General features: G+C 38.9%; 1 protein-coding gene across 1 annotated transcript; it reads right to left on the bottom strand.

Annotated features, from left to right (window-relative positions):
* Positions 1–3,565: 3,565 nt before the first annotated feature.
* On the bottom strand, positions 3,566–24,111 carry LOC125480985 (glucose-induced degradation protein 4 homolog). The gene is made up of 4 exons (XM_048609719.1): positions 24,084–24,111; positions 21,841–22,007; positions 10,128–10,258; positions 3,566–5,892 (listed from the first exon to the last, which is right to left on the bottom strand). The coding sequence occupies exons 1-4, from the start codon at positions 24,109–24,111 to the stop codon at positions 5,829–5,831; spliced, it is 390 nt and encodes a 129-aa protein (XP_048465676.1). The 3' UTR covers positions 3,566–5,828.
* Positions 24,112–24,859: the final 748 nt, after the last annotated feature.

Raw genomic sequence — 24,859 nt, forward strand, 5'->3', positions numbered from 1 at the left:
TTAAAATTCTCTGAAATTTGCTAACAGACTTCAACACCCTCATCTTCTTTTGAATGAAACATCCAGCCATGCTTCTAAACTCTACCGATGTATATTCAATCTCTGAACCCTCAAGTATATCACTCTTGGTAGTACTGTATTTTTATCCTTGACCTCCAATCCTGTTTTTCCTCTCATTTGTTTTATTTCCTTTTGGATCCTTCCTGAATTTAATGTAATTAGGAATGTTTAGTAGCTTCTCCTATCCACACTTGAAGCATGTCCCTTGTTTTAGGCACTAAATAAAACAAATGTGGTAAGGACTGTCTGAGTTAAACAACATTACTTGTACTTCTGATGGACCATACACCACCTTATCACTTGGGAGTATTGGTGTATTTTACACAATTACGAAGTTGTGGGTATAGGAGAAGATAGTGAGTACAAGGTCAGCTGGGAAGTGTGCAGGATACAGGAGTTGTACACTGGGGTCTAAAGGGTGCAGGGGTGTACAGAAGGTGGATAACATACATGCAGTGTACAGGGGGCTCTTGTTGGCGTCCCTTCCTGTGAGCCTAGAAGGGCAAGGTTCAAGGATAGTAGGAACTGCAGATGCTGGAGAATCCAAGACAACAAGGTGCGGGGCTGGATGAACACAGCAGGCCAAGCAGCATCATAGGTTCAAGCTCCACCTGCTTCGGGAATGTTTAAAAATATCCACAGGGGGCTGAGCTGTACACAAGTCGGAGGTGGGAGTTGATCATGGCGTAGAAGATACACGATGTCCAGGCATCTGGGTGTGAGGTGGGGCTTGGATGCAGGAGTTGTATACATGTGGTATGTTAGAACAGTTTGGGGGGAGGGTTCGGTGTCCGGATATTTGGAGCAGGGGGAGACTTGAACTCGGGCCTCTTGGTCCAGAGGCAGGGACACTATCAGCGTGCCACGACAGCACACCGTATTGGGGCTGGGCCAGGAGTGCTCACCGTGTGGTTTGGGACGAACGGATCAGGGGTACACACAGTATTGAGGGAGGGGTGAATAATGTATTTTTTTTTTATTCCGGGCCCCTACCTTTGTTTTTCTGGGTCCGCGAAATCTCTTTTTCGATTTCCGAGATTTTCTCTAAAATCCCCATGCCGGCGGGCTCTTGTTCGAATTTTTTCTCTCTCTTCGGGAAATTCGGCGAATATTCTACGAGATTCTGGAAACTTCCCGCGTGGACAACCCAGGAACCGGAAACTGACGTTGATGCAACCGGCAGCTTCGTCCCCGGCCGCCGGGGAACTGCCTGATCGTTCAGGTATTTAAATTCTCTCTTTCCAGACCGCTCTGAAATGGGATAGACTTTTTTTTTGTCGCCGTTCTCATTTTTAAAACATCCCGCGACGTACTACCATTGGTAATCTTTTAGTCTTCGCCTTTCCCACTTTCCAACGATGATCCTGAAACTTTGTTGTCAAATCCCTAACGAAAGAAAAAGCGAACTTTTGCTCACTCAGAGATAGCAAGAACTGCCGATGCTGGAGTCTGAGATAACAAGGTGTGGAGCTGGAGGAACACAGCAGGCCAGGCAGCATCAGAGGAGCAGGAAAGTCGACGTTTCGGGTCCGGGACCCTTCAGAAACGTTTGCCCATTGTTGGTTTACTTTCTGCTCAATTGAGTCCGTAATCGAGGAATTTAAGAACTGGACTTTCTTATCATCTTATGAAGACCAGTTTTCATTCAAAACATTTAGATGATGTTGGTTTCGTTCGAATAGGAAAAATAAGTTTCAAAATTTGACATGAGACAAAAAAAACACTGCAGATGCTGGAATCCAAAGTAGACAAACAGGAGGCTGGAAGAACACAGCAAGCCAGACAGTATCTGGAGGAAAAGAGAGGTCAACGTTTTGGGTATTACCCTTAAGAACTGGATATGGGGCAGGGGGTAGCTGCAGATAAAAGGCGGGGGGCGGAAAGAAACAGAATGGTTGTATTCGCTGCTTCCACCCCTCCCTCTTTATCTACAGCTTCCCCTACCCCCACGTCCAGTCCTGAAGAAGGATAATACCCAAAACGTTTACTTCTCCTTTCCTCCAGATACTGCCTGGCTTGCTGTGTTCGATAAATTACTAACAAGGTTACCAAACATTCTTCCGTTTAGACCAGTTCAACAAAACAATGTTTTTACCTCCTTTCCAATGGGTAGTTTTATCCCATGGAGACCAGAACTTTTTTGTTATTTTTGAAGTAGCATCCAACTAACATTAAGTGCATACAATCTGCTTTTCAATTCTAGAAATTAGCTCCTAGTCTAATTAAGCCCCAGTACTTCTTTATGAATTGTGTACCCAAACCTCCAGATTCCTCTGTTGTTTAAATTTATTATTCAAGCAAAATGCCCTTACTTACCAAAAAAGATAATTTCACACTTAACGATAGTGAAGTTATTTTGCCAATGATGATGTTTGCTCAGAGTAATTGCTTATTATTTGTGTATTATGAAGACCTAGGACCAATTACTAGGAGGACCTCTCCCACCATTGTAGATATTTTCCAATCAATCAACCTATTCACATATGTTATGACATATCTCTGGTGCAGGTAGGATTTGAATCCAAGTCTCTTGGCCCAGAAGTAAATAGATACACTGCAACTGCACCACAAGGACCCATTGCCCCACCACTATATGCGAGGGGTCAGTTAGCGGAGTTGGCTGGACAGCTGGTTTTCAACATAGAGATGCCAGTATTTTCAATTCCCACACCATTTGAGATTACCATATCACTCCTTCTCTGCCTCTCTCCATGCCATAAGTGTGGTTACCCTAAAGTTAAACCACCATGTGTCATCTTTCTCATTACAGAACAGCACTATGATCCTCTGGGACTATGTTGACTTCACCTTGTACTGAAAGGTGATATATCCCAATCAAACAAACTTTACTCCTCAAGTGAAGAGGGGGGGATGACCTCATAGTATTGTCACTGGACTGTTAATCCAGGGATTTGGTTAATATGCTGGGGACTAGAGTTTGAATCTTGCCACAATGGATGGTGAAATTTGAATTCAGTAAACATCTGGAATTAAGAGTCCAATGACGCCAATGAATCCACTGTCGGAAAAACCCATCTGGTTCACTCATGTCCTTTCGAGAAGGAAACTGCCAACATTGCCATGGGTCTGCAGTCCCATTTAGGCCAGACCAGGTAATGTAGTGAGTTCTTAACTGCCCTCTCGGCAATAAATGCTAGCCTAGCCAGCAACACACACATCTCATGAATAAATAAAACATTAGTGTTTGAACTTTAGCCAAATTAGTAGTGTGCTTTACAAAAATAAAATTGGCAGTTTCATACCACAGAGCTGCTTTTCAATGACAAACTATGAGCACTTCATACTACTTTTATAATCTCAATGTTTCTGTAAAATTGTCCTGCTGGATAGGAAACAGTTAATAGCATCATGAATAAAATCTAATTGGTTTAGATTTTGTTCAAGTTAATGCGCTAATATTATAAATATTCCAATTTCATTCCCTGGAATGCATTAAAGTAATATTCAATTCCATTTACAAGAGAGGGAAAGAATTCAAACTTCATAAAGTCTTTCACAAGGAACTTTATTGTATGTGGTACCCTCACTTATTTCACCACAGACCTGAAACTTAAAGCTCCTGATGTCTCATGAACAATGCAATGTAATACAACATTCATTTCCATGCTTTGATTTATACAATAAAATCAATTCATTTTCAAAACTAGTTCATTGCTCTCTTCCAAGTGTCTTTAGGTCAAACGCAGCTGTTTCACCCTAGTCATCCATCCTGCCTCCCACTTACACGACTCTTCATGTTTTAAATTAAAAAAAATGGACTTTCAGCTTACTTAGTGGAATTCCAAAAAATGTACAAGTCAGAGGAAAAGGAATTCTTGACCTGTGTGAAATTAGAAATTCCTATTTTCCAAAAAAGGTTGCAATAGGATAAAGCAAAATACTGCCCTCACTTTTACACGTAGGTTCTAATATTAGAGTCTGTTCAGATTTTTTTTTTTTATTTTTTAAAAGGAGAGATTTCAATTAAAAGAATGCAAACCTAATCAATGCAAAATCTTAATCCAAGGGTGAAATTCCATTCTTTTCACTCTCAATTCATTCAGGACACACACACACACATACACACTAAAGTGGACATACATCCTGATTCAGGTATAGCATCCTTCTTGGCAAATCAGTAAAGCATTTATCAAGATTTAGCTATCTTTATAGAAGTCACAATGGACAAAAAAGCCGGTGCAATAAATTTGTACAAGTGGTGGTATTAATTCTTTGTACATCATTGGCTTACAATGCTTGGAAAATAAATTTTTCTTCGATTTTATAAGAAGAGGAAGCAGTAACCCCTCCCTTGGATGTTGAAATGTTGTGAAGTTGCATGATAATTTCACTTCAATTGAAATCCTAGTTATAATATTGCAAGCTTTCCCATTTTATTCAATGTTAGATTTAATTTGAATACTTAACAGTGCTATAACTAGAATTTCAGTAAGCGTAATGGTTGGTACAGGAAATTTTCATTTTTGCTCTGTACGCATTTTAACATCCTGCATATCTAGTCATAAGTAGAAGAAAAATTGTTTTTGCACCAATTTAATTTAAACATCTATATTTTTAAAATTATATTAAATAGGTTGTCCAATTTGGAAACCTCTCTTCCTCTCCCCCACCCAATATTTAAGTGCAACATCCACCATCAACTGGATAGTCAGACCCATAGCTAGATCTAACATGAATTTCTTTATGTTCATCTTTTGTGCATACTTAACCTGAAAACCCAATGCTTTGCACATGCTCTGCACAAAGGCTTTCCTGGGACAGGGCGAGATGGGCTTCAACCTTAAAATGAGAAATATACTGTGCATGGAATTTCCCACTATTGTAAGGTTAAGTTGAATATTTCTGTAAATCTGACGGAATTACATCAAGAAAGGCACACAGTATCCTTCTGTGAAAAGTTGGGTTAGCACCAACAATGGAATACCCTCTCCTGCCACACGCACCAAAAAGTACAACTCAAACTCTGCATGTAATACGCATAAGCAGGAAATTATGAACTTGCAGCCTGGCAACTGCTTTCAAAGGATTTGGTTTAAACCTCAATTTCCCAATTAGGTCACAGGCCTAACTAACACATTGCCAGGTATCCAATATATATCACTTCAGAAATTCTCCATACAACTTGAGTCTTACAGAATTCAGTTATTTGTTTAGAGTATTTAACTTCTTCTCTCCTCCAATACTGTTTTGTGGTATCTAAAACATCTGCTGCTGTTAGGATAAGGCCACTTCTGTTCTCCCATAAAAACCTAGCACAGAACATGTGCAACAGCACCAGTAGAGTAGATTAAAAAGACCATCTAAAGAATCCAAGCTTGATTAGCAATGTATAAAAATAGCAACAGCAAAAAGGGGAAAACAAAACAAAAAACAATAGCACGCAGCTCTTATGCTATTGGCACATTAGTTCTTGTACAACAAAGTTAGAACAACAAAAAGAACTTAAATCCAGACACCAAAATTAAAAATCAGTAAGTGCAGTTTAAGTTAGCATTAAAAATGAGATTAAAATGAGTTCTTTTTTTCCTTGGTGAAAACAAGCTCCAACAGTCATGCACTTGGATTAGAATATTGATGCTCGAGCTCCTCATTGTGTTGTGGTCAGTCTGTCAGCAGCAGAGAAAACAGTAATTGTTCTCATTGTTATAGAACATTTTGTTTCTCTTACTTTCTTCCCCCTAAACAGTTTCACCATCTGCTTACTCCCCTTCTCCCCAACTGTCTGAGGAGGGTTGTATTGACGAATGTCACCGAAACTCATAGATGGGAGTGCTGTGTTCAGGGACATGTGTCAGGTTTAAAGACTGGTACCTGTTGGACAGAACAAAATACTTAAGACTTCAAGATTCAAACCTATACTTGTATAATTAAATAAACAAACCAATAATTGGTGGCATGATTAAGAGCTTATTATTCTGTGACTTGAAACACTGTGTGTAATTGGGTTAAGAGAACATTAAGCTCATCACTAGGGTCCCACTCCCATGGTTGGGTAGTTTAATTGTACAGTCTCAGTACCTAAAATTAAGCAAGGTCCCTGAGATTATCAATACCGATTCAAATCTCAGCCTTCACATGGAACAGGTAAGGAAGAACTGAAATTGAACAATGTAACTTTTGTTCATAAACCCAATTTTAAAGACAGTGTCCCAAATTTTTCAGTACTTCTAATCAAGTGTTTCAATTAGTAATGTGTCTTAGATTTAAAATTTTACTTCTATAATCTCTAGTATCCTCCTAGTAAGTTAGAGAATGTAGTATTCTAAATATAGCAACAATATATAAAATAATGCACTAATATGCAGGGATTTATTCTTTAAGACTACATGGTACAACTGCACTGTATTCTGGAGTACTATCAAATCCAGCTCTGATAGATCATAATTAGTTTTGTTTGCAAGAAGATTAAAGTCACTTCAATAAGCAGTAAGGGATAAAGTAGGAAATTACAGGCCTGTAGGACTAACTTCATTTATGGAGAAGCTGCTAGAACCAGTTCTGAACAAGTGAATGAGCATGTGGACAAGCACAAGTTGATCAGAGAATCAACACAGATCTGTAAAAAGTATGTTGTATCTAACAAACTTTAAAGCACTGCAGATGCTGGAAATCCGAAATATAAACAGAAAATGTTGGACAAGTCAGCAAGTTTGGCAGCATCACTGGAATGAAGTAAGTTGCTTAGTGGACTCTGTTCAGTCTGCAAGTGTGACTCCTAGAGTTTCTGGTCTCCTGTCATTTTAATTCTTTGCTTTTACGATTTCACTCCTGGCTTTTCCACTTTTGTCTCCTCAACAATTCCAGCGAAGGTGAACTCAAGCTTGAAGAACAGCACCACATCTTTCAACTAAGCAATTTGCAGCCTTCTAGATGAAAGACCGAGTTCAACAATTTCAGATCATAACCTCTGTCTTTTGGATGAAAAATCAAGGTACGCAAAACTGAACTCTGAGGATACCCACTAGAAACAGCCTTCCAGACAAAATACATCCACCAACCACTATCCTTTGCTTCCAAGTTGGATCCTGTCTCACTTCCTTGAACACTTTGGATTTTTGTTAGTGATGAGTCTGTCAAGTGGGACTATGTAGCTCACAACAAATGTGTTATGCACCTTTATTATTCTCATTGCCTCCTTAAAATTCAAATCAAGTGAGTCAGACACAAACTTCCATTAAGAAATTAACATTGACTGCTTTGATTAATTAGTTCTTTTCCAAATGATCAACACTAGCCTTCAGAACATTTTATTTTCCCCACTACCAAGGTTAGATTGACTGGGCTGTAACCATTATACCTGTGGCCAGAGAGGATTGGAAGAAAATACTGGAAGAGTGCCAACTTGTTTAAAAAGGGACAAAGAGAACAAGTAATTACAGTCCAGTCAACGAGTTCTTTACTTCGACTTAAAGTAAAAAGCTGGGTAGCAGATGGAAGGGGTATTGTTGGCACAGCATTTTGTTAGCAGCGATCAAAATAGATTTAGCTGTTGGTATGTTAAAAAGACAAAGACAGACCAGGAATAAATAGGGGAAAGCACATTTTACTAAACTAAAGTGTGATTTTGCAAAAGTAGACTGGAAACAGGTACCTGAAGTTAAATCATTGTCTGTAATGAGGGAATTTAATGAGCAGATGTGGGAGGATTCAAAGGAAATGTGTTCGCACGAAGAAAAAAATTTACTCTGAAGTCAACAGCCCCTATGATGTCAAAGCATGTACTGGGGAAACCTATGCTTGATGTTGAGAGCTTAAAACTTTGGAAATTTGGAATATAGAAAGTACAGGAGTAAAATTGAAAAGGAACTTTGGAAAGCAAAGGGAGGGCATGAAGAATATTGGAAAAGGAGATCAAAGAAAACCACAATCTTTTTAAGCATATAAAAAGCAAGGGAATAACTAAGGAGAGGGGAACTCTCTCAAGTCTACATACAGAAGCAGTTTATGGAGGTGCAAGAAAGGCACATTTCTTAATTCATACTTAACACCTCTTCAAAGAAGATGCAGATGTTTTAGTTGAGTGTGAAATATTGAAGAAAATAAAAATAAGGAAGAAGTTGCATTTAAAGGCTTTAGTATTTCTAAAAGTAGATAAATTGCCAGGTCAGGATGATGCATATCCTGGGCCACTTAGGAAACCAAGGCTTGCCAACTGAAGAGATATCCATGATGCTGGCACCAGGAGGCAATATACATGGCTTGGCAACTGATTAGGATGTAGAAGGTGTTCTCTGATTGCAGCAATGTATCAAATTGTGTAATTTCAGGAACAAATGTACAATACTGTGGAGGCTAGAAATCTGAAACAAACAGAAAATGCTTCAGAAACTCAACATGTTTAGCAGCACATGGAGAAACGGGATTAACGTTGAGTCCAGTATGTCCCTTCTTCCGAACAGAGGGGTTGAAAAACAATTTTTACATACTTTTGACAAATACCTTTGTTTTGGCATGGCCTCTGTTGTTAATAGTGGAGAAAAAATGTAATTGGATGTAAATTAAGGTGTGAAAGGGGAAGAATTGGTCCTATTAAGTGCAAAGTAAACAAGGCACAAACAAGACTGTGAAGGGCACGGAAATGGTTAAGGAAAATGGAAAGCAGGCAGAATGCAGTTATTTCTGAAGTGACTGAAATCAATGTTGAGATTTTGAGGCTGTAAAATGCCTAAATGGAAAATGAGATGTTGTTTCTCAAGCTTGCATTATGCTTTGTTGGAACTTCACAACAGGCCTATGACAGAAATTTTAGCATGAGAGCAAAGTGGTTTATTGAAATAGTAAGCAACTAGGTGGTCAGGGTCATTCCTCCAGACGGACCAGAGGTGTTCTGCAAAACAGTCATGTAGTCTGTGTTTGGTCTGGACAATGTAAAGGAGACCACATTGTAAGCAGCAAATGCAGTAGACTAGATTGAAGAAAGCACAAGTGAAATGCTGATTCACCTGAAAAGCACGTTTCGACGTTGGACGTTGGACAATGAGGTGCTGAATGGACAAGTGTTACATCTTCGTTGATTGCATAACAAGGTGTCACAGGGGTGTGAAGAAGTGCTTGGAGTGATAGAGGAGTAGACCAAGGTGGAGGGAATGTTCCCCACACAATGCTGACAGTGAGGGGAGGAGATGATGCGTTGGTGGTGGCATCTTGCTAGAAGTCGTGGAAAATAGTGAAGGATGATCCTTTGAATACTTGTCTCCGAGTTCACAAATTACACCAAATTTAATAGAGTGGGAGCTGGAAGTGACAAGAAAATACCGAAAGATGAAAAGAAGCATAAGCTGGGTGGAAGAAATTGGATAGTTTTTCCAAACTGCTGGCACAAACAAAATGAGCCGATTGACCTCCTTCTGTAATGTATCATTCTATAGTAGATGGAGTTCAATGTGGGGAAGAACGATGTCATCCATTTTGGATCCAGGATGAAAGAAAGTATTTCCTTAAATGGTGATAAGTGCTGCTTAAGACCAAATCAATTTTGGTCAGCAGATAAAAGTGGAAAGTATCAAGAAAGGTTAATGATATGTTGACTTCTGTTCTTGTGAAGGTGATCTAATTATAATCTAATTTTAATTAAATTAGAAAGGGCTTTGACAGCAGGTACAAAGAAATTATTTCCTCTAGTGTTTGCTTCCTAAAAATGGTAGAGTCTGGGGGTGATTTGGAATTCCCTAAACAGAAATCATGGACTTTTGTCAGGTAAGGGCAGAGGAAATAGAGGGGAAAAAAGTGGCAAAATTACAATTTGAGATACAGATCCGCCACATAAAATTCAACAGTGCAACAGACTCAACTGGCTGAGATTTTTCTGAAGAAGGGTCTAGGCCCGAAACGTCAGCCTTCCTGCTCCTCTGATGCTGCTTGGCCTGCTGTGTTCATCCAGCTCTACACCTTGTTATCTCAGACTCAACTGGCTAATGGCCTCCTCCTTCCTAACATTCACACACTCAATGGGATGCATCAGAATAACCAATTGTAATGTATTGATGATTTTCAAAATCCTGGGTCAAAGTGCCATTAAAATTGAAACGTTTACTAGTTCCTCTCACCATTCTGAACTCCTGTGGTAATAATAGCCTTCTATCGAAGCTGTGGATTTTTGGAAGCAAATATAATAGAAGCCTGCGAAGGAAGCACCGCTGATGTCTTTGATTGTGTGATCAGGGACTAGAAACTGTTCCTGTTGGCGGAGAAAGAAAAAAAAAACTTGGTACAATTGAATCAATTTACAGAATAATATGACAAAACACATTATAAACTAGATGTTATTTTATTTGCAAATGCATCATACCCATTGAGTTTCTCAAATATTGTATAGATATCAGGAATGAATGAATCAAAGTCAATTGCACTGGCCAATAAAGGCTCATGTCTGTAAAGGAGGCAATGCACACTTTGTACATTTAGTGCCAAACAAATGAGGAGACACTTGCATAGATTAGTGTAATTAAAATATTCTGAAAAGCAATATGCTTCTTACATAGGTATGTTGTGAGGGAAAGCAACTTGCATATAGAACCTGCATACAAAATCAACAAGTTTTAATTGTGGGGAAGCATTACAGCGAATTTTCCTTGTGAGAAGCTACGTTACCAAAAAAAGAGAAATCAGGAATCCACAAAAGATCATAAACAGTTTAGCTATGTATAAGTACTGGAGGACAAAATGGTTGCTTATGGCTGCAAAAAACATTCTACATAACAGGGAAATAAACCTACCCAAAAAATTGGAATCGTAGCAGTGTTATTTCACATTTGCTTGAGAATTTAATTCCCATCTAAATTACAGCATTTTAAAATTAAAATTAGAGAGAGGTACTTTTTGCTTAAAGTATCTCCCCCAGATGTCACTGAAAAATTGTAAATATTGACTATCATTTACAAAATTGGAGTGAAAAGGGAAAACAAAATGCTCTGGATATACAAAATTGATAATAATAAAAAGGAGGAACAATCAACATATATATTTATACAATAGACATCGCACCTCAAGACATCCTCAGGATAATCACACACCACTTTACAACCAATGGAATACTTTTTAAACGCAGTCTCAGTTTTTCAGGCTTAGGCTAACATTTCACGTGTGGATCTTCTTTTGTGAAAGATGAACATATTAGGTATCAGCCTGGGCTCAAGTCATAACATTCTTTCCTGCCTCGTTAAAATGTTCTTTGCTCGACTCTGAAGCCAAAAAACCTAAGCATTTAAGCTGTTGTTACTTCTGTACTGAAGGAATGCTCCAAAAGTTGAGACATGGCTAGTTGACACTTATCCCATCAACATAATCAAAACTCTTTGCTGCTTTGGGGACCTTGCCGTATACCTGTAGGTTTTCCTACGTTACAACAGAAATTATATTTCAAAATACATATATTTTCAAAATATATATATATATTTCAAAATTATATTTCAAATACTTGCCTGCTTCTGAGGCACTCTGGGACACCTTGAATTATACAAATGCAACTTTATTTCATGCTTTTCAATTGCTGTTATACCTATTTGTTATCAGCATTCTGTTTTTATTGCAGATTTAAAAAAAAATTTGATTTATATTATATCGCCGCTCTCTGAACTCCCAATGCTGTAATGTTGCTAGTGGGGCCCCATTTTCATCCTACAACTCGCCTCCTCAAACTTGTTACCTTGTGACATGACATCTTCAAAACTTAGTGCAAACCGAGTTTTTTGACCATGCTTTCAACCAATTTGTTTCACGTTTCAGCTCAGGTCTGATTCTACTTGACACTTTTCTCTACAGTCTGCTCCTCTTAACTCAATTGATTTAAACTGGATAATGAAAAACTATTTTTGCATTAAAGATCCACTTTTCTATGTTAGTTATATTACTTTTATTGGATTTTTTTTCCAAAAACACATCAAATTATCATATAGTTATAGAAATTGGGCATATCTAGGATTTCAGGCCTCTTTTTCCTTCAAGCATAACCAATGTCAATAGGTGGTGAGATTTCTAGACATTAGTACTTTTCAATGACAAAACCAGTCTTGAATTTATAGGTCTGGTACTCATCTATAAAATAATTGCACAACCAGATTTTTTTTTAACTAAAAAAATGGAAGTTTAAAGGGAGTAAATAGTGCAATTTGTGAAAAGTTTTACTAAAAAGATATATTGATAGATTTCTAATAAACATTGAATTCACTTAATTACTCTACTCAATTATTTTACGAGATCAATGATTGTAGTAGCTAGTGATGAACTGAATTTTGGGCAAGAATCATCTATATTGCAAAATAAGTCATTTCCGAATTAATGCAGAAACTGTGTGAACTGGATAAATCATAGCAACAGCTTTAAGCATTAGATGAGCCCACCCAGCCAACACTACCTGAGCAGCTGTGCAGGGAAAGATATCTGAAATGAATGAGGTCCAAAGAGTCAACAAGAATGTGATGAACAAGAATAAAATCTGGGCCAAGCACATGGGTCATTCAGTTTATTAAGCTCATTGTGTGTCATGGACCTGCTCCTAATATCCTGGAATTTCCAACAGCACTGTGGGTGTGCCTACCCACCATGGACTGCAGCAGTTCAATGTGGCAGCTCACTCCCACCTTCAATGGCACATAGGGATGGGCAATAAATGTTATTCCAGACAGTGACACCCACATCTTGAGTGTAAATTGAAAAAGCTACCTTCTGTTAATCACCTATTTTGAAAGGGATGCGAGATTCTCTCTTCTGCTCCTAAAACCAAAGGAGTCTTGTTACAATCTATAACCAGAATCCTTTCCTCATGTGTTGATCTATGTTTAAAAAGTTAATTTATCCTGGTTCGTTGCTTGCTCTGACAGCCTGATTCACATGTCCATTGTCCAGTGACATATTTTTACAACTGTTTTGGACAAATTAGGCAAATGAATAAAAGACACTTGCCCAGACTCCTCTCTGTCTGCATGACTTGTGTTTAATAAGGCAATAAGTACAGACTTTTAATTTATACACTTACTGTGCTGGCAGCCTTTGTGCACGAAGGATACTTTGAGGTCCTGTGTTTCGGGGTCGCAATCATGGAGGGAAGCTGCTGTGCATCGGCAGGTAGAGGCAGGCATGGCATCCACGTCGTGGAGCGGTTGTAGACGGGACTAAAAAGAGGTGTTGAAATTTATTTGAGTTGGAGGATTTTTACGGAGCAGTTGCAGAAGGATGAAGTCAAAACATTAATGAGTTCAACATCCTGGAAATCCTTTGCAATTTGAGGCAGTTTTTGTAGAAAATTTAGTCTGTTTATGTTGTGATGAAAAAAAAAAAACCACGGTTCCTTTGCACCAGTATTCCTTTATTTCTCAGTGCACACGTGGTAATCATGGGATAAAAGTGCTCAAAAAGAGTGATTCTGGATGACTCTCCCTCCCCCCTAATGGAAAAGTGCCTTGCCTCTGGATGCCAGCTTGTTCCTTGCTTTCTTTCCACTTCCCTCCTTTTACCCCTCCCCACAAAACCAATATTAATTGTGGGACAAATGGAAATGGAGTTTCACAGGAAATTAGAACGGATGTAAATTATTGATAATTTTTTTGTTTGGTCTCATCATAATACAGTATCACACCCTGAAAGTAAATTAGCACAGTGGCTGACATTAAATGTTGGACGTACTGTCAAAATTTGATTACTTGTTAAAATGTTACTTCTTTCATGACCAAGTTGCTGTGCTTTAAAATAAATACTCTCAAAGTCATCATGCCCTTGTTATTTATAACAAAAAAATTAAAAACAGCAAAGCTAAGCCATTTAATCCTTCAAAATCTGCTCCACAATTTACGAAGATCATGGCTGATTTTCTACCTCAGTTACATTGACCACATTATCCTATTCAGTATGTCTCGATTCTCTTAAAAATTTAAAAATGAGTGCGTTTCAGACTTGAATACATAAGGACTGAGTACCTACAACTCTGATGCACAAAGTTCCAAGGTCTACAACACTGAAGACATTTCTCATTTAATTTGTAAGTGTTTGATCCCATATTCCAAGACTTCTTGTTCCAGAATCTCCAGCTGGGAGAAACATGGTTTCAGCAACTACACAGTTAAGCCTCATTTTTCCAGATTTCAAAAGAGGTGGTCTCTCATTCCGCTCAATCTTACCCAAACTTTCTTCATACAACAATGTCCCAATTTCAGGAATCCATCTTAGGAAACATTATTACAGATCTTCTAAGGCTAGTGTACCCATTCTTGGGATAAAGGAAGTTAAAACTTCAAAATGTATTTAGATGTGGACCAGTGAAGGCCCATACAATCATACAAGGACTTCTTTACTTTCATACTTCAATTTCTTTGTATGAAAGGCAAATACACCATTTGCTTTCCTACCTCATGCTGTAGCTGCATGTTAACTTCGTGATTCATGTACAAGGACATTCACATCCTAAGCCAAATTTCCTAGTCTTGTATCATTCATAAAAATTCTGCTTCTCCATTTCAAATTAGTGACTTCCACATTTCTTCACACTATAATCCTCCTACTACAGTCACTCCAGTTAATTCAAATTATCCAAGTGCTTTTGCAGCCTCTTTGCATTTTCCACACAGCTGATTTTTCCACAAGGATGCAAGTGATATGAGGAGTAGACCATACAGTTAATGAGTCTGATCCACAAATTCATATGATCGTAGCTAAGCTCGAGCTTCAACACCATTTTCCCACCTTCTTCCCATCCCTGGATTTCCTAAGACACCATACACCTGTGCTATAACTCAGCTTAAAAATATAGTAAGTAATGGGACATCAACCACCTTTTGGGACAGCGAATTTCAAAGATACACAAATCTTTTGGAGAAGAAATTTCTCATCATCTCAATTCTAAAATGATTGACCCTATGTTTTCCTCATCTACCACCTGAGAATACAGACCAAATTTACTCAGTCTGTCATGACTGGGTAGTCCTTCCAGCACAAGGACAATCTCGTGAATCTTTGCCATACTGCCTCTAATGTAAGTACATCTTAAATTAAGAAAACCAAAACAAAGCCGTGTATAATCATAGCAAGACTTTGTTCTTGTACTTCAATCCCCTTCCATTAAAAGCCGAACTGCCTTTAACTGCTGATTTTGCATTCTAAATGTGTGTGTGCCGTGTACAAGTGCATCTTAGTCTTTCTGATACCTCATGCTTGAAAAAAATTTTTCTCTATTCCATTTTTATAATCAAAAAGTGAATACATTCACACTTCCCTGCTCCACCTGCCATCTTGTTGCCCACTTACTTCACTGTTGGAGCATCTATGCCCCCTTGATAACTTGCATTTCCTCTTAGCTTTGTATCATCAGCAAAATTAGATACATTACAATCTCAACATACAAATATAAAGTAAATAGGTGGGCTCCAGTCCTGATCCTTGCAGCACTCCACTAATCATAGCCTGCCAACTTGAAAATGTATGCCTACTCTTTATTTTGCACTAAACATGAGCCCTTATCATTTCTATTAACCCTTCAGTGGCACCTTATGGAATACATTTTGGAAAGCCAGGTATAAACTACTGGCTCCCCAAGATCTACCCAAGTAGTTATATCCTTAAAAACTCAAACTTGTTCCTTTCATAAAACATACCGACTTTGATCATACAATGATTTTCTAACCAGATTGTTATTAATTCCTTGATAAATGGTGCTCACAGAAACACAATGACGGATGTCAGAATTACTGGCCTGCAGTTTCCCATTTTCAATTTGAGTCCACTTTCTATATCCCATCACTGATCCTCGGTGGCAGTGGTGTTCATCAGTTACAACACTGTAGAAATTCACAAAGGCTCCTTTCCAAGACAGCACCTTCCAAACCCACAACCAATCATTTTGAATGACAAGGGCAGCAGATACACGAGACCGCCACCACCTGCAAGTTCCTCTCCAAGACACTGACCGTTCTGACTTTGAAATATATTACCCTTCTTCACTGTCACTGGATCAAAATCATGGAACTCTCTCCCTAATGGCATGGTGGGTCTATCTGCACCAAATAGACTGCAGTGGTTCAAGGCAGCAGTTCACCACTTTTTCCAAGAACAACAAGAGGTGGGCAATAACTGCTGGATCAGCCAGCGATATCAAAATCCCATGAGTAAATAAAACGAAACATTTTCAGCATCACTATATTGTTGTTGGTCCTGTCTATGCAGAAAATAGTTACTACTAAATAAAGGTGACAATATATAAAAGGTATCAATTGGTTATGTAAAGCTTCCAGATGTGCTGTGGATGTAAAAAAGGTTATTTATTTCCAGATTTTTAAAATATTATTTCATTTCTTTTCTCCTTCAGCCATGACACCAACTTATAAATATGCCTTTGCCAACACACCCTGGAGAAACTGCTGCCGTGACATTAAAAAAACTGTAGAAAACAAAATAACACACGACCAAGTCAACAGATCCAAAGTTCTGACCAGAAAGTCAGTTTGTTGCCTTCAAAATTCCCTGGGATCTAGTTCGAAAACTTATAAAACCTAAGCTTTGATACTCCAGAACTGCTAAAAACCTTCCAACAATACATTTTAAAACAAATTTTCATATCTGCAGAATGTCATATACATATAAAGGTGTTTTACTTTCACTGATTCCTTAAACATTCCATTTTCTTTGGTTGTATTTCAAAACAATGTTTAAATTTTCTCCAAGGCTGAGTTAATTTTTTTTTAAAACCATGTTCATGGGATGTGGGTGTCACATTGCCCCTGACAATATAGAGATGAGTTTCCTTCTTAAACTGCTGCAGTGCCTGTCAGGAAGGGAGTTCCAGGATTTTGACCATGTAATAGCAAAGAACCAGTAATATATTTCAATCTCAGGATGGTAAGTGTGGCTTGAGGTGGTGGTGTTCCCACACATCTTGTCCTTATCCTTCCAGCTGGTAGAGGTGACGGGCTGAGAAGGTGCTGCTCGATGAGCCTTGGTGTATCACTGCAGTGCATCTTGTAGATGGCACATACTTCTGCTACTGTGTTGGTGGTGAAAGGAGCAAATGTTGAAGATGGTGGCTGGGATGTCAATCAAATTACCTCAGCATCATTATTTTTAATTGATTATAATCAAATAAAAATAATGATGCCGAGGTAATTTGCAATATGACATCCAAAGGATAAGATCATTAAGAGACATTGTAGCATTGGGTGAAAGGCTGGGAGCAGCCATTCTTACATAGTAGAACTGAAAACCATATCCCCAAAATCTGTAATTTAACTACAAAATACTGTCAATAAGAGCGATCAAAGTATATACCAAAAAAAAAAGTTTAGTGATAAAGAGATGTTCAGGCTGAAGAACAACAAAAAAACCTAGAAACTTCAGGATGAGAGAATATCAAATCATAGAAACAGAAAACAGGTGCAGTGGTAGGCCACGCAGCAACTTGAGCCTACACCACCGTTCAATGCGGTCACGGCTGATCGTGCAATTTCAGTATCCTACTCCTGCTTTCTGTCCATAGCCCTTGCAGCTAAAAAGGATCAAGAGGTTATGTCCAGCTCCCTCTTCAATATAGCTAACGAACTGACCCCAATAGCTTTGCGGAAGAGAATTCCACAGATTCACATCTCTAAAGAAACTCTTCCTCATCTCAGTCCTGAATAGCTTACCCTTTATTCTTAGAACGTGTCCCCTAGTTTTGGGCTTCCCCAACATTAGGAACAGTCTTCCTGCATCTAGCCTGTCCAGTCCCATCAAGATTTTATATGCTTCTATCAGATACCCCCACCTCGTTCTTCTAAATTCCAGTAAGCACAAGCCAAGTTGATCCAGTCTTTCTTCAAATGTCAGTCCTGGGAATCAGTCTGGTGAACATTTGATTGACTAGTTCCTGTTCAAGCACAGAAACATGAAGATCACAGCATAAAGCTATTGTTTCTCAGAATATAGGAAGCAGAAAATGTAACATGAATGGAATTAATTACAAAAATGATTTATACTTGTTTCTCAGCATCCTTAATCAACAATTTAAAAAAAATGAAAGGCAGTGTAATTTTAAGGTAAGTTATTTAAAATCTCAACTTGGTGACTCAGTTTTGGCAGGCACATTCTATAAAAAAAAAAAAAAAAAAAAAACTTTTGCTTCTCTGTAGAAACCTTCCATTTTTAGTTTCCACATTCAGCTGAGAGTCAGAGGTGTTACTAAACAATCCGTAAAGAACATGAATCACCAAGTGCCTTCTAGGTCAGGAGGCTCCACTATGAAGTAAACACTACAAGTGTTCAGTGGAGACTAACATTGCCCAGTTCTGCCTACAGGACCGGAAGGGTGCCACCCATGATGAAAGCTCTGATTTTTATATTATCATTTTTTAAGTGTTTCAATTATAAACTAAACTAGTGTTTAGTATCAGTGTTGGTCTATTTGTGTGGAGGGATTTACTAAATAACTACCTCGATCTTTCCAGAGATTTGATTTTAAACCAGCGCGTCACACAGCAGTTGACTGAAGGCCTCATGGAGCATTAATGCAAGTCTGTTTACATCGGGGATCGGGATGAGGGGGTTGGTTTATGACCAGAGTGAGAAAACACACAAATATTTGCTTGCTTTTGGGTTTAGACTAATCAAGGATCGATTCTAGCTAAGAAACACCCAGAGACCGAAAAACTTTTAGGCAGTTTGAAGAAGAACTGACGGCAGTAAAATGCTGGTTTAGTCTCTCCTAGAAAAAGGAGGCTGTTCAAAGCAGTTAAGGGAATAAAAATTACTTCAGTGCAAATTAAACTGTAGAATTTCCAGGCTAGGAGCCTAGAACTACAAGTGATAGGAAGTAGGCTGGTTCTGTGGTCCATTGCGAACTGAGCTCTGTAATTCAGCCATATTACTTCAGGCAGTTGTCAAATAGAGGCCAATGATTGAGCTCTGAAGGAGGGTCACTGGACCAGAAAAATTAACTCTGCTTTCTCTCTACAGATTCTGCCAGACCTGCTGAGTTTTCCCAGCAATTCCTGTTTTTGTTTCCAAGGCCAAAGATTTCCCTAAAGAAAAACAAAGAAACCGAAGAACAGGTAGCTGTAGTGAGCAGTCTTATCTTTTTGGGTTCCTTTCATTTGGTCTTCAAACACAAAGGAATACCAGTAAGAGAATCCAATGTTGACTGATCAGGCTATGAAGACCAAAAGCACAAGTATTTATAGAGGCCAAGACCAAGAGTGCTGCTCAGACTTTATGGGAAAAGATTTAACAGGTGCACTTACATACACAATCTTCTCCAAGGGCAGTCTCCAATTTCAGCATGAAAGGCAAGTAATCACAACCAGTAAGAAGATACCAAGAACTGCAGATGCTGGAGTCAGAGTCAACAGTGTTGAACAGGAGGAACACAGGAGGTCTGGAAGCATCAGGAGTAGGAAAGTCGATGTTTCAGTTCTGAAGAAGGGTCCTGACCCGAAATGTCGACTTTCTTACTCCTCTGATGCTGCCTGATCTGGTGTGTTCCTCCAGCTCCACACTGTGTTGAATCACAACCAGTAAAACTGGTTACAATGCGCATCTGCAGCTCACAAAGTTAAAATGTGAACTTGTCTCTTTTTGCTTTGGAAGACCTCAATTAAAAGACTATTGCAATAAAAACTTTTAGCTGAAACGAGAAAGCACAATATCACGAGATTCAAGAATTGCCTTTTTGGATCATTCTTTCTACAATTTGTAAGAGGAACATGAATATAAATTGACACAGCTGGGTCAACACATACTCAGCACAGATGCATAGTCCTCAGACTACCTACAAATATAAAGGCCAATTCTACATCTCAAATAGCATCCAGGACTCAAGTATCCAAGAGTGCTAAAACTGTTGAACATCAGAACATGAAAGCCTCAAAACAGACCCAGGAGGAGTGACTGGCCTACTTGAAAAAGAAAAATAATGTTTTTGATTAAAGTCCTATGTGCCAAATGTGCAATGGAAAACAAAATCAAAGAGTTAAAAATCCAGAGTAAATACAATTTCCTGGTTATAGTTTGATAATCATTATACTCTGGATCTAATTTTTAATTCAAGGACCACTCTGAATTAACATAAACTGGCCAACATGTAAATTAAAGACAGGCACATTTACATGTGATTAATGATATTTGACAAGATTGCTGTTTCACTGATGCAATACAGTTAAGTGCAGTTGGGTAACTGAAGTAAAGAGATAAAGTGAACTGTGGGTTGCTAATTTATTTTGTTAACAAACCTGAAGATTTTGTCTTTGAAAATGACTTTTATTTTTCTTAGCATTAATACATACAGACACTTGAGCATAACTTGACTTTTCTTCATAGTGGTCTCAGTCTCAGCTGAAATTTATATTTTGGATGGATTGGAAAGCACATGGAAAAGAAAGCCTGAGACAAGACTGAAGCAATGAGAGAATAAATTAAAGTTCAGGTTCAAAAGAGATAGATCACTATAATGATCCATTTTAAAGAACAGCAGATGCCTGTCACAGGTCATATCACCTCCTTAATCACAAGTGGGGGCTATATCCTGCAGAAGAACCGAGACAATTAATCCCACTTCCTACTTCTCAAAATTAAGATTCCTCTTCCAATTCATATGCAAATTTATATAAATACCACACTTCCAAATTTGCTTCAGAGAACTGGATGAAACATAATTCTGCTAAAAACATTTCTTCCTCACTATACACATCTATGCAAGTGCTCTTCAGATTAAAATACCCTGACAGAGTCATCATCTCCAATCTTTGGGAGAGCAGATCTACTTGAAACTCATTTTGAGATATTTAGCAGTGAAAATCTTCACATTCTAGGATTTCACTACCATAACTTCAGTTGAAGTCCCACTTACGCAGGAATGGAGGGTTTTTATTGAAGTCACAGTGGTGAAATAGAAGAGCTATTGTAAGTCACCCCAATACTATTAACAGCTTGTAGTTTTTAACATATTTAGTACAAACTGTGGTAATCCTGTTCAGGATACTAAAGAAAAACAACTGTTATTCTTTAACTTAAAAATCTAAACAGCTGGAAGTCACAATCATATTCCATACTAGTGCTCGACCTCAATGGCACTGTAGATGAGATCAAACAATTAATTTTTCCTATTACACATTTCCAGCTTGAAAATAATAACTCAACCTTAAAAATCTGCATATTACTGCAGGAATGAAGTTTAAATAACACTTGTCCTATTTGTGAAAAGTTGCCCCATGACACAATTATTCCAGTAATCTTTTGACAGTTGCATTACCAAATGTACCAAGATGCAGGGAACATGAAGGTCCCAGCCACAACTTTTCACTCATGCTGAATCAGCCTTTAGGCACGTTACAAATATGGAATTAATTAAAGTTCCTGCTTCCGACCAGCATCCATTGAACGCAGTCACTAAGTGCAATTTAGCGGACAAGATGCAGTGCATTCCAATAATCAATGAACTTGTCTTGGAAGTACCATTAAGCCATGTGCCCATGGAATACACAGTACTTTGGTTACTTTATTACAAGTGGGAGAAACTGTAAACATTAATAATCTATTAAGTCAGGTTGTTCTGCTGTGCAATAAGCCATGGAAAAGCTTCAGATTTGTTCCTTGGAAGATCAGCACAAGATCACTAGACCTTTTCCCTGCTCACAGCAGCAATCAAGTTTTCAAAATCTTTTTTAAATGTATTCTGAAATCTTTACCCTGGTTACATTCGGTTATATCACAAATTAAAATTACAGTTCTAGACTTAAGTTGCAGGTCTTGTATATTTTCCTGTTAGGATAACACAAGTTTCAACATACATACTTAAATAGCATTTGTTACCTTCCACCTCATGAAGACAAAATCACTGCTCTTTAACTCTTCATAATCAAACTCATCGGAGTTGAATGTTTTTGCATATTGGTAAAATGCCAAGAATTTCCCCTGAAAAATCAAATTGAGAGATAAGCAGGAAATCCATGTTAAAAAGCCAAAGCAACATTGAAATCCTCGATGACAACGATTTGCAAATACATAATCCTAATTACTGGATCCTAATTATGGCACATGGAAGTTTGAATTCAAAACAGAGGGCCTAAAATGATCCAATAAGAACAGAACAGGATTGTGTGATGATACTTATATGATTTTATTTAGTCCCATATTGCTATGACATATCTTTGAAAATCTGCTTCCAAGTGGCTAATTTCTCATTCAAATCATCTTGTTAGCGTTGATCTTGCCTCGTGCACATCCTGTGCAGTATAACCTGCATGCCTCACTCTATCCAAGTTTTTTTTCACCCTATGATCTGCCTGTACCTTTCGCAAGCAAAGCTTTTCACTGTACTTGGGTATCCATGACAATAAATCAAATTAAATCATATAGCGCAAGGATTAAGTCATAGGATAGACCTAACCATTTCCATTTAGTGTAAACATGAGTGCTACCACTGGACAGGGTAAACTGTGCAGTCCAACCATAATTTGAGATGGCTCTCAGCTACTCCTCCAGCATGGCTGATGTACTTTGCACATTTCAATTCCCAGCAGCACTGATTTAAAAAGAATTTTTCAGGATAAAAGTCCCTAGCGGCCTCACCTCCAATTTAAAGAAAGTCAAAAGTTTTCAAGTACCAAATTTAGTCATACTGCAAAACTGAACATGCTCACAATCATCACAGATATCTCATGTGACAGATAGGTTAAATATCTGACAGCAATTATATAAAAGTACAGCCCTATGTAGCTTTTGGCACAGAGACTGGAAGCTCCCAGTCTCTCGAAGATCACATTAATCAGTACAAGACAGCATCCGAGATAACACAATGTGGAGCTGGAGGAACACAGCAGGCCAGGCAGCATCAGAGTCATCGGAAAGTTGATGTTTTGGGTAGGACCCTTCTTCAGAAATGGGGAGGGGGAAGGGAGTTCAGAAATAAAGAGAGAGAGGAGGGATGCTGTTAGGTGAGTGCAGGTAGGCAGTGGTGGGGATTGGTCAGTGAGGTGGGAGGAGCAGATAGGTGGGAGAGAAGATGGACAAGTTGTGTCAGATCGAGGAGGCGGGGATGAGAGGGAGGGTTGGTCATGGGATGAGGCCAGGGGTGGGGAGATTTCCTACAGACTAAGGGGGTGGCCATGGGAACCTGCATGGGCCCAAGCTATACCTGCCTCTGTGTAGGATACATAGAACAGTCCCTCTTCCGCAGCTATAGTGGCACTATCCCCCACCTCTTCCTCCACTACATCGATGACTGTATTGGCGCTGCCTCATTGTGTTATCTCTGACTCCAGCATCGGCAGTTCTTACTAACTCTAAGACAGCATCTGCAGCTAATACAACATCAGCAGGCAGTCATTCTGTCTCAGTTTGGCATCATTGGGTTAGAGAACACTAGCTTGATATTCTGAGCACTTCTGCTGAGCAACGTCTTATACTTTTCAAATACTTAAAAATTCAGTCACAGGATGAGGGCGTTGCTTTTAGGCAGCATTTACTGCCCATGCCTAATTGCCTTGAGGGCAGTTCAGAGTCAACCACATTGCTGTGGGTCTGGAGTCATATGTAGGCCAGACCTGGTAAGGATGGCAGTTTCCTTGCCTAAAGGACATTAGTGAACCAGATGGGTTTTTCTGACAATCGACAACTGATACATGGTTATCACTAGATTCTTAATTCCAGATATTTTTTATTGAATTCAAATTCCACCATCTGAACCCAGAATGTTATCTTGGTCACTGGATTAACAGTCAAGTGATAATATGACTCAGCCAGTGCCTCCCAAGGTCATGCACACTTAAAACAATCTAAATTGTTGGAGAAAGTACTATTGTGAAAGACCAGCAATTTTCTCCAGGTCTGTTAACATTAGGTACACACTGAAATGTCTTTCACTAAGAAATACTGAACTCATCTCAGAAATGTCTCGCATCTAGGTCAGCTCTACAGCGAGACTGGAAGCTCATCATACCTCAAAATTGCAGGTAAAGGCCCACCTTCAAATCCTCCAGGGTACAGCACGAAGTATATCTTTTCATGTTGTAATAGACTTGCCCAAGAGGGGCCCACTGACTATATGTGCCTACCAAGAGGTCCTATCTGGTCCACCACCATTGTTCCAAAGATGGGAAGTAGTGGAAGATTTTACAAGGAGATGCTCCTCCAATTAGAGGCTGTTTCTCTCCCATGTTTGGGAGGTTCCTAGCAGCAAATATGGGAAGGAAATGGCCTCTAATTGGAAGAGTAGCAAACTGTGAAAATATGTTTAGGTTCTTTCAAATGAACACCTTCGCACTAAGAATGGTGACTGCAGGGGTGCTAGTCTATTGAGGATTAAGGAGACTCTGCAAGGGACAGGATGCTTTAAGGGTTCCTAAGGCATAGTACCCCTGAAGGTCTAAAGTCAAAATGGTGGAGTGGACATTTGAACTTGTGGGCTGTCATGGAGAGCATGTGCGAATGGGTAGAGGGAGGAGACTGCATGGGAAGCCTGAGACAGAGTGTGAACTGGACACATTCCTCCTCGTCCTGCCACAAAAATCTATTCACAAAGCAGGCTGGAAGAGGAGAACAACCCAGAATGAGCAAGCAGCTACTTCCAACCCTCACTTTCACATGAAAGGCCACCTTGGAGTGCATGTCATTAGAAGCGAACTCACGGTCAATGGTAGTTAAAGCCAATGCTAGGTCGTCCTGGGCTCCTCCCCTTACTTGGGGCCACGTGAGTGTGTGCGTGTCTCTCTCTCTGGTTCTGCTTCTCAACTAGTTAGCTCTGTAGCCTTGCACTTTTATGACCGCTGATTAATTGTTCATATATTTTTATTGCTTTGGAACATTTTCTTTGAAAGTCATGTTACCATTT

Source organism: Rhincodon typus, chromosome 21 (assembly GCF_021869965.1).
Source record: "Rhincodon typus isolate 14 chromosome 21, sRhiTyp1.1, whole genome shotgun sequence".
In the NCBI taxonomy this organism is placed as follows: Eukaryota; Metazoa; Chordata; class Chondrichthyes; order Orectolobiformes; family Rhincodontidae; genus Rhincodon; species Rhincodon typus.

Coding starts and splice junctions, on each gene's coding strand:
- LOC125480985 (XM_048609719.1), bottom strand. CDS start 24,111: ATGGTGGTGGACCAGATAGGACCTCTTG. Junction 22,008..24,083: donor GGACCAGATAGGACCTCTTG/GTAGGCACATAT, acceptor GTTGTCATCGAG/GATTTCAATGTTGCTTTGGC. Junction 10,259..21,840: donor TTGTCTTCATGAGGTGGAAG/GTAACAAATGCT, acceptor CTCCGCCAACAG/GAACAGTTTCTAGTCCCTGA.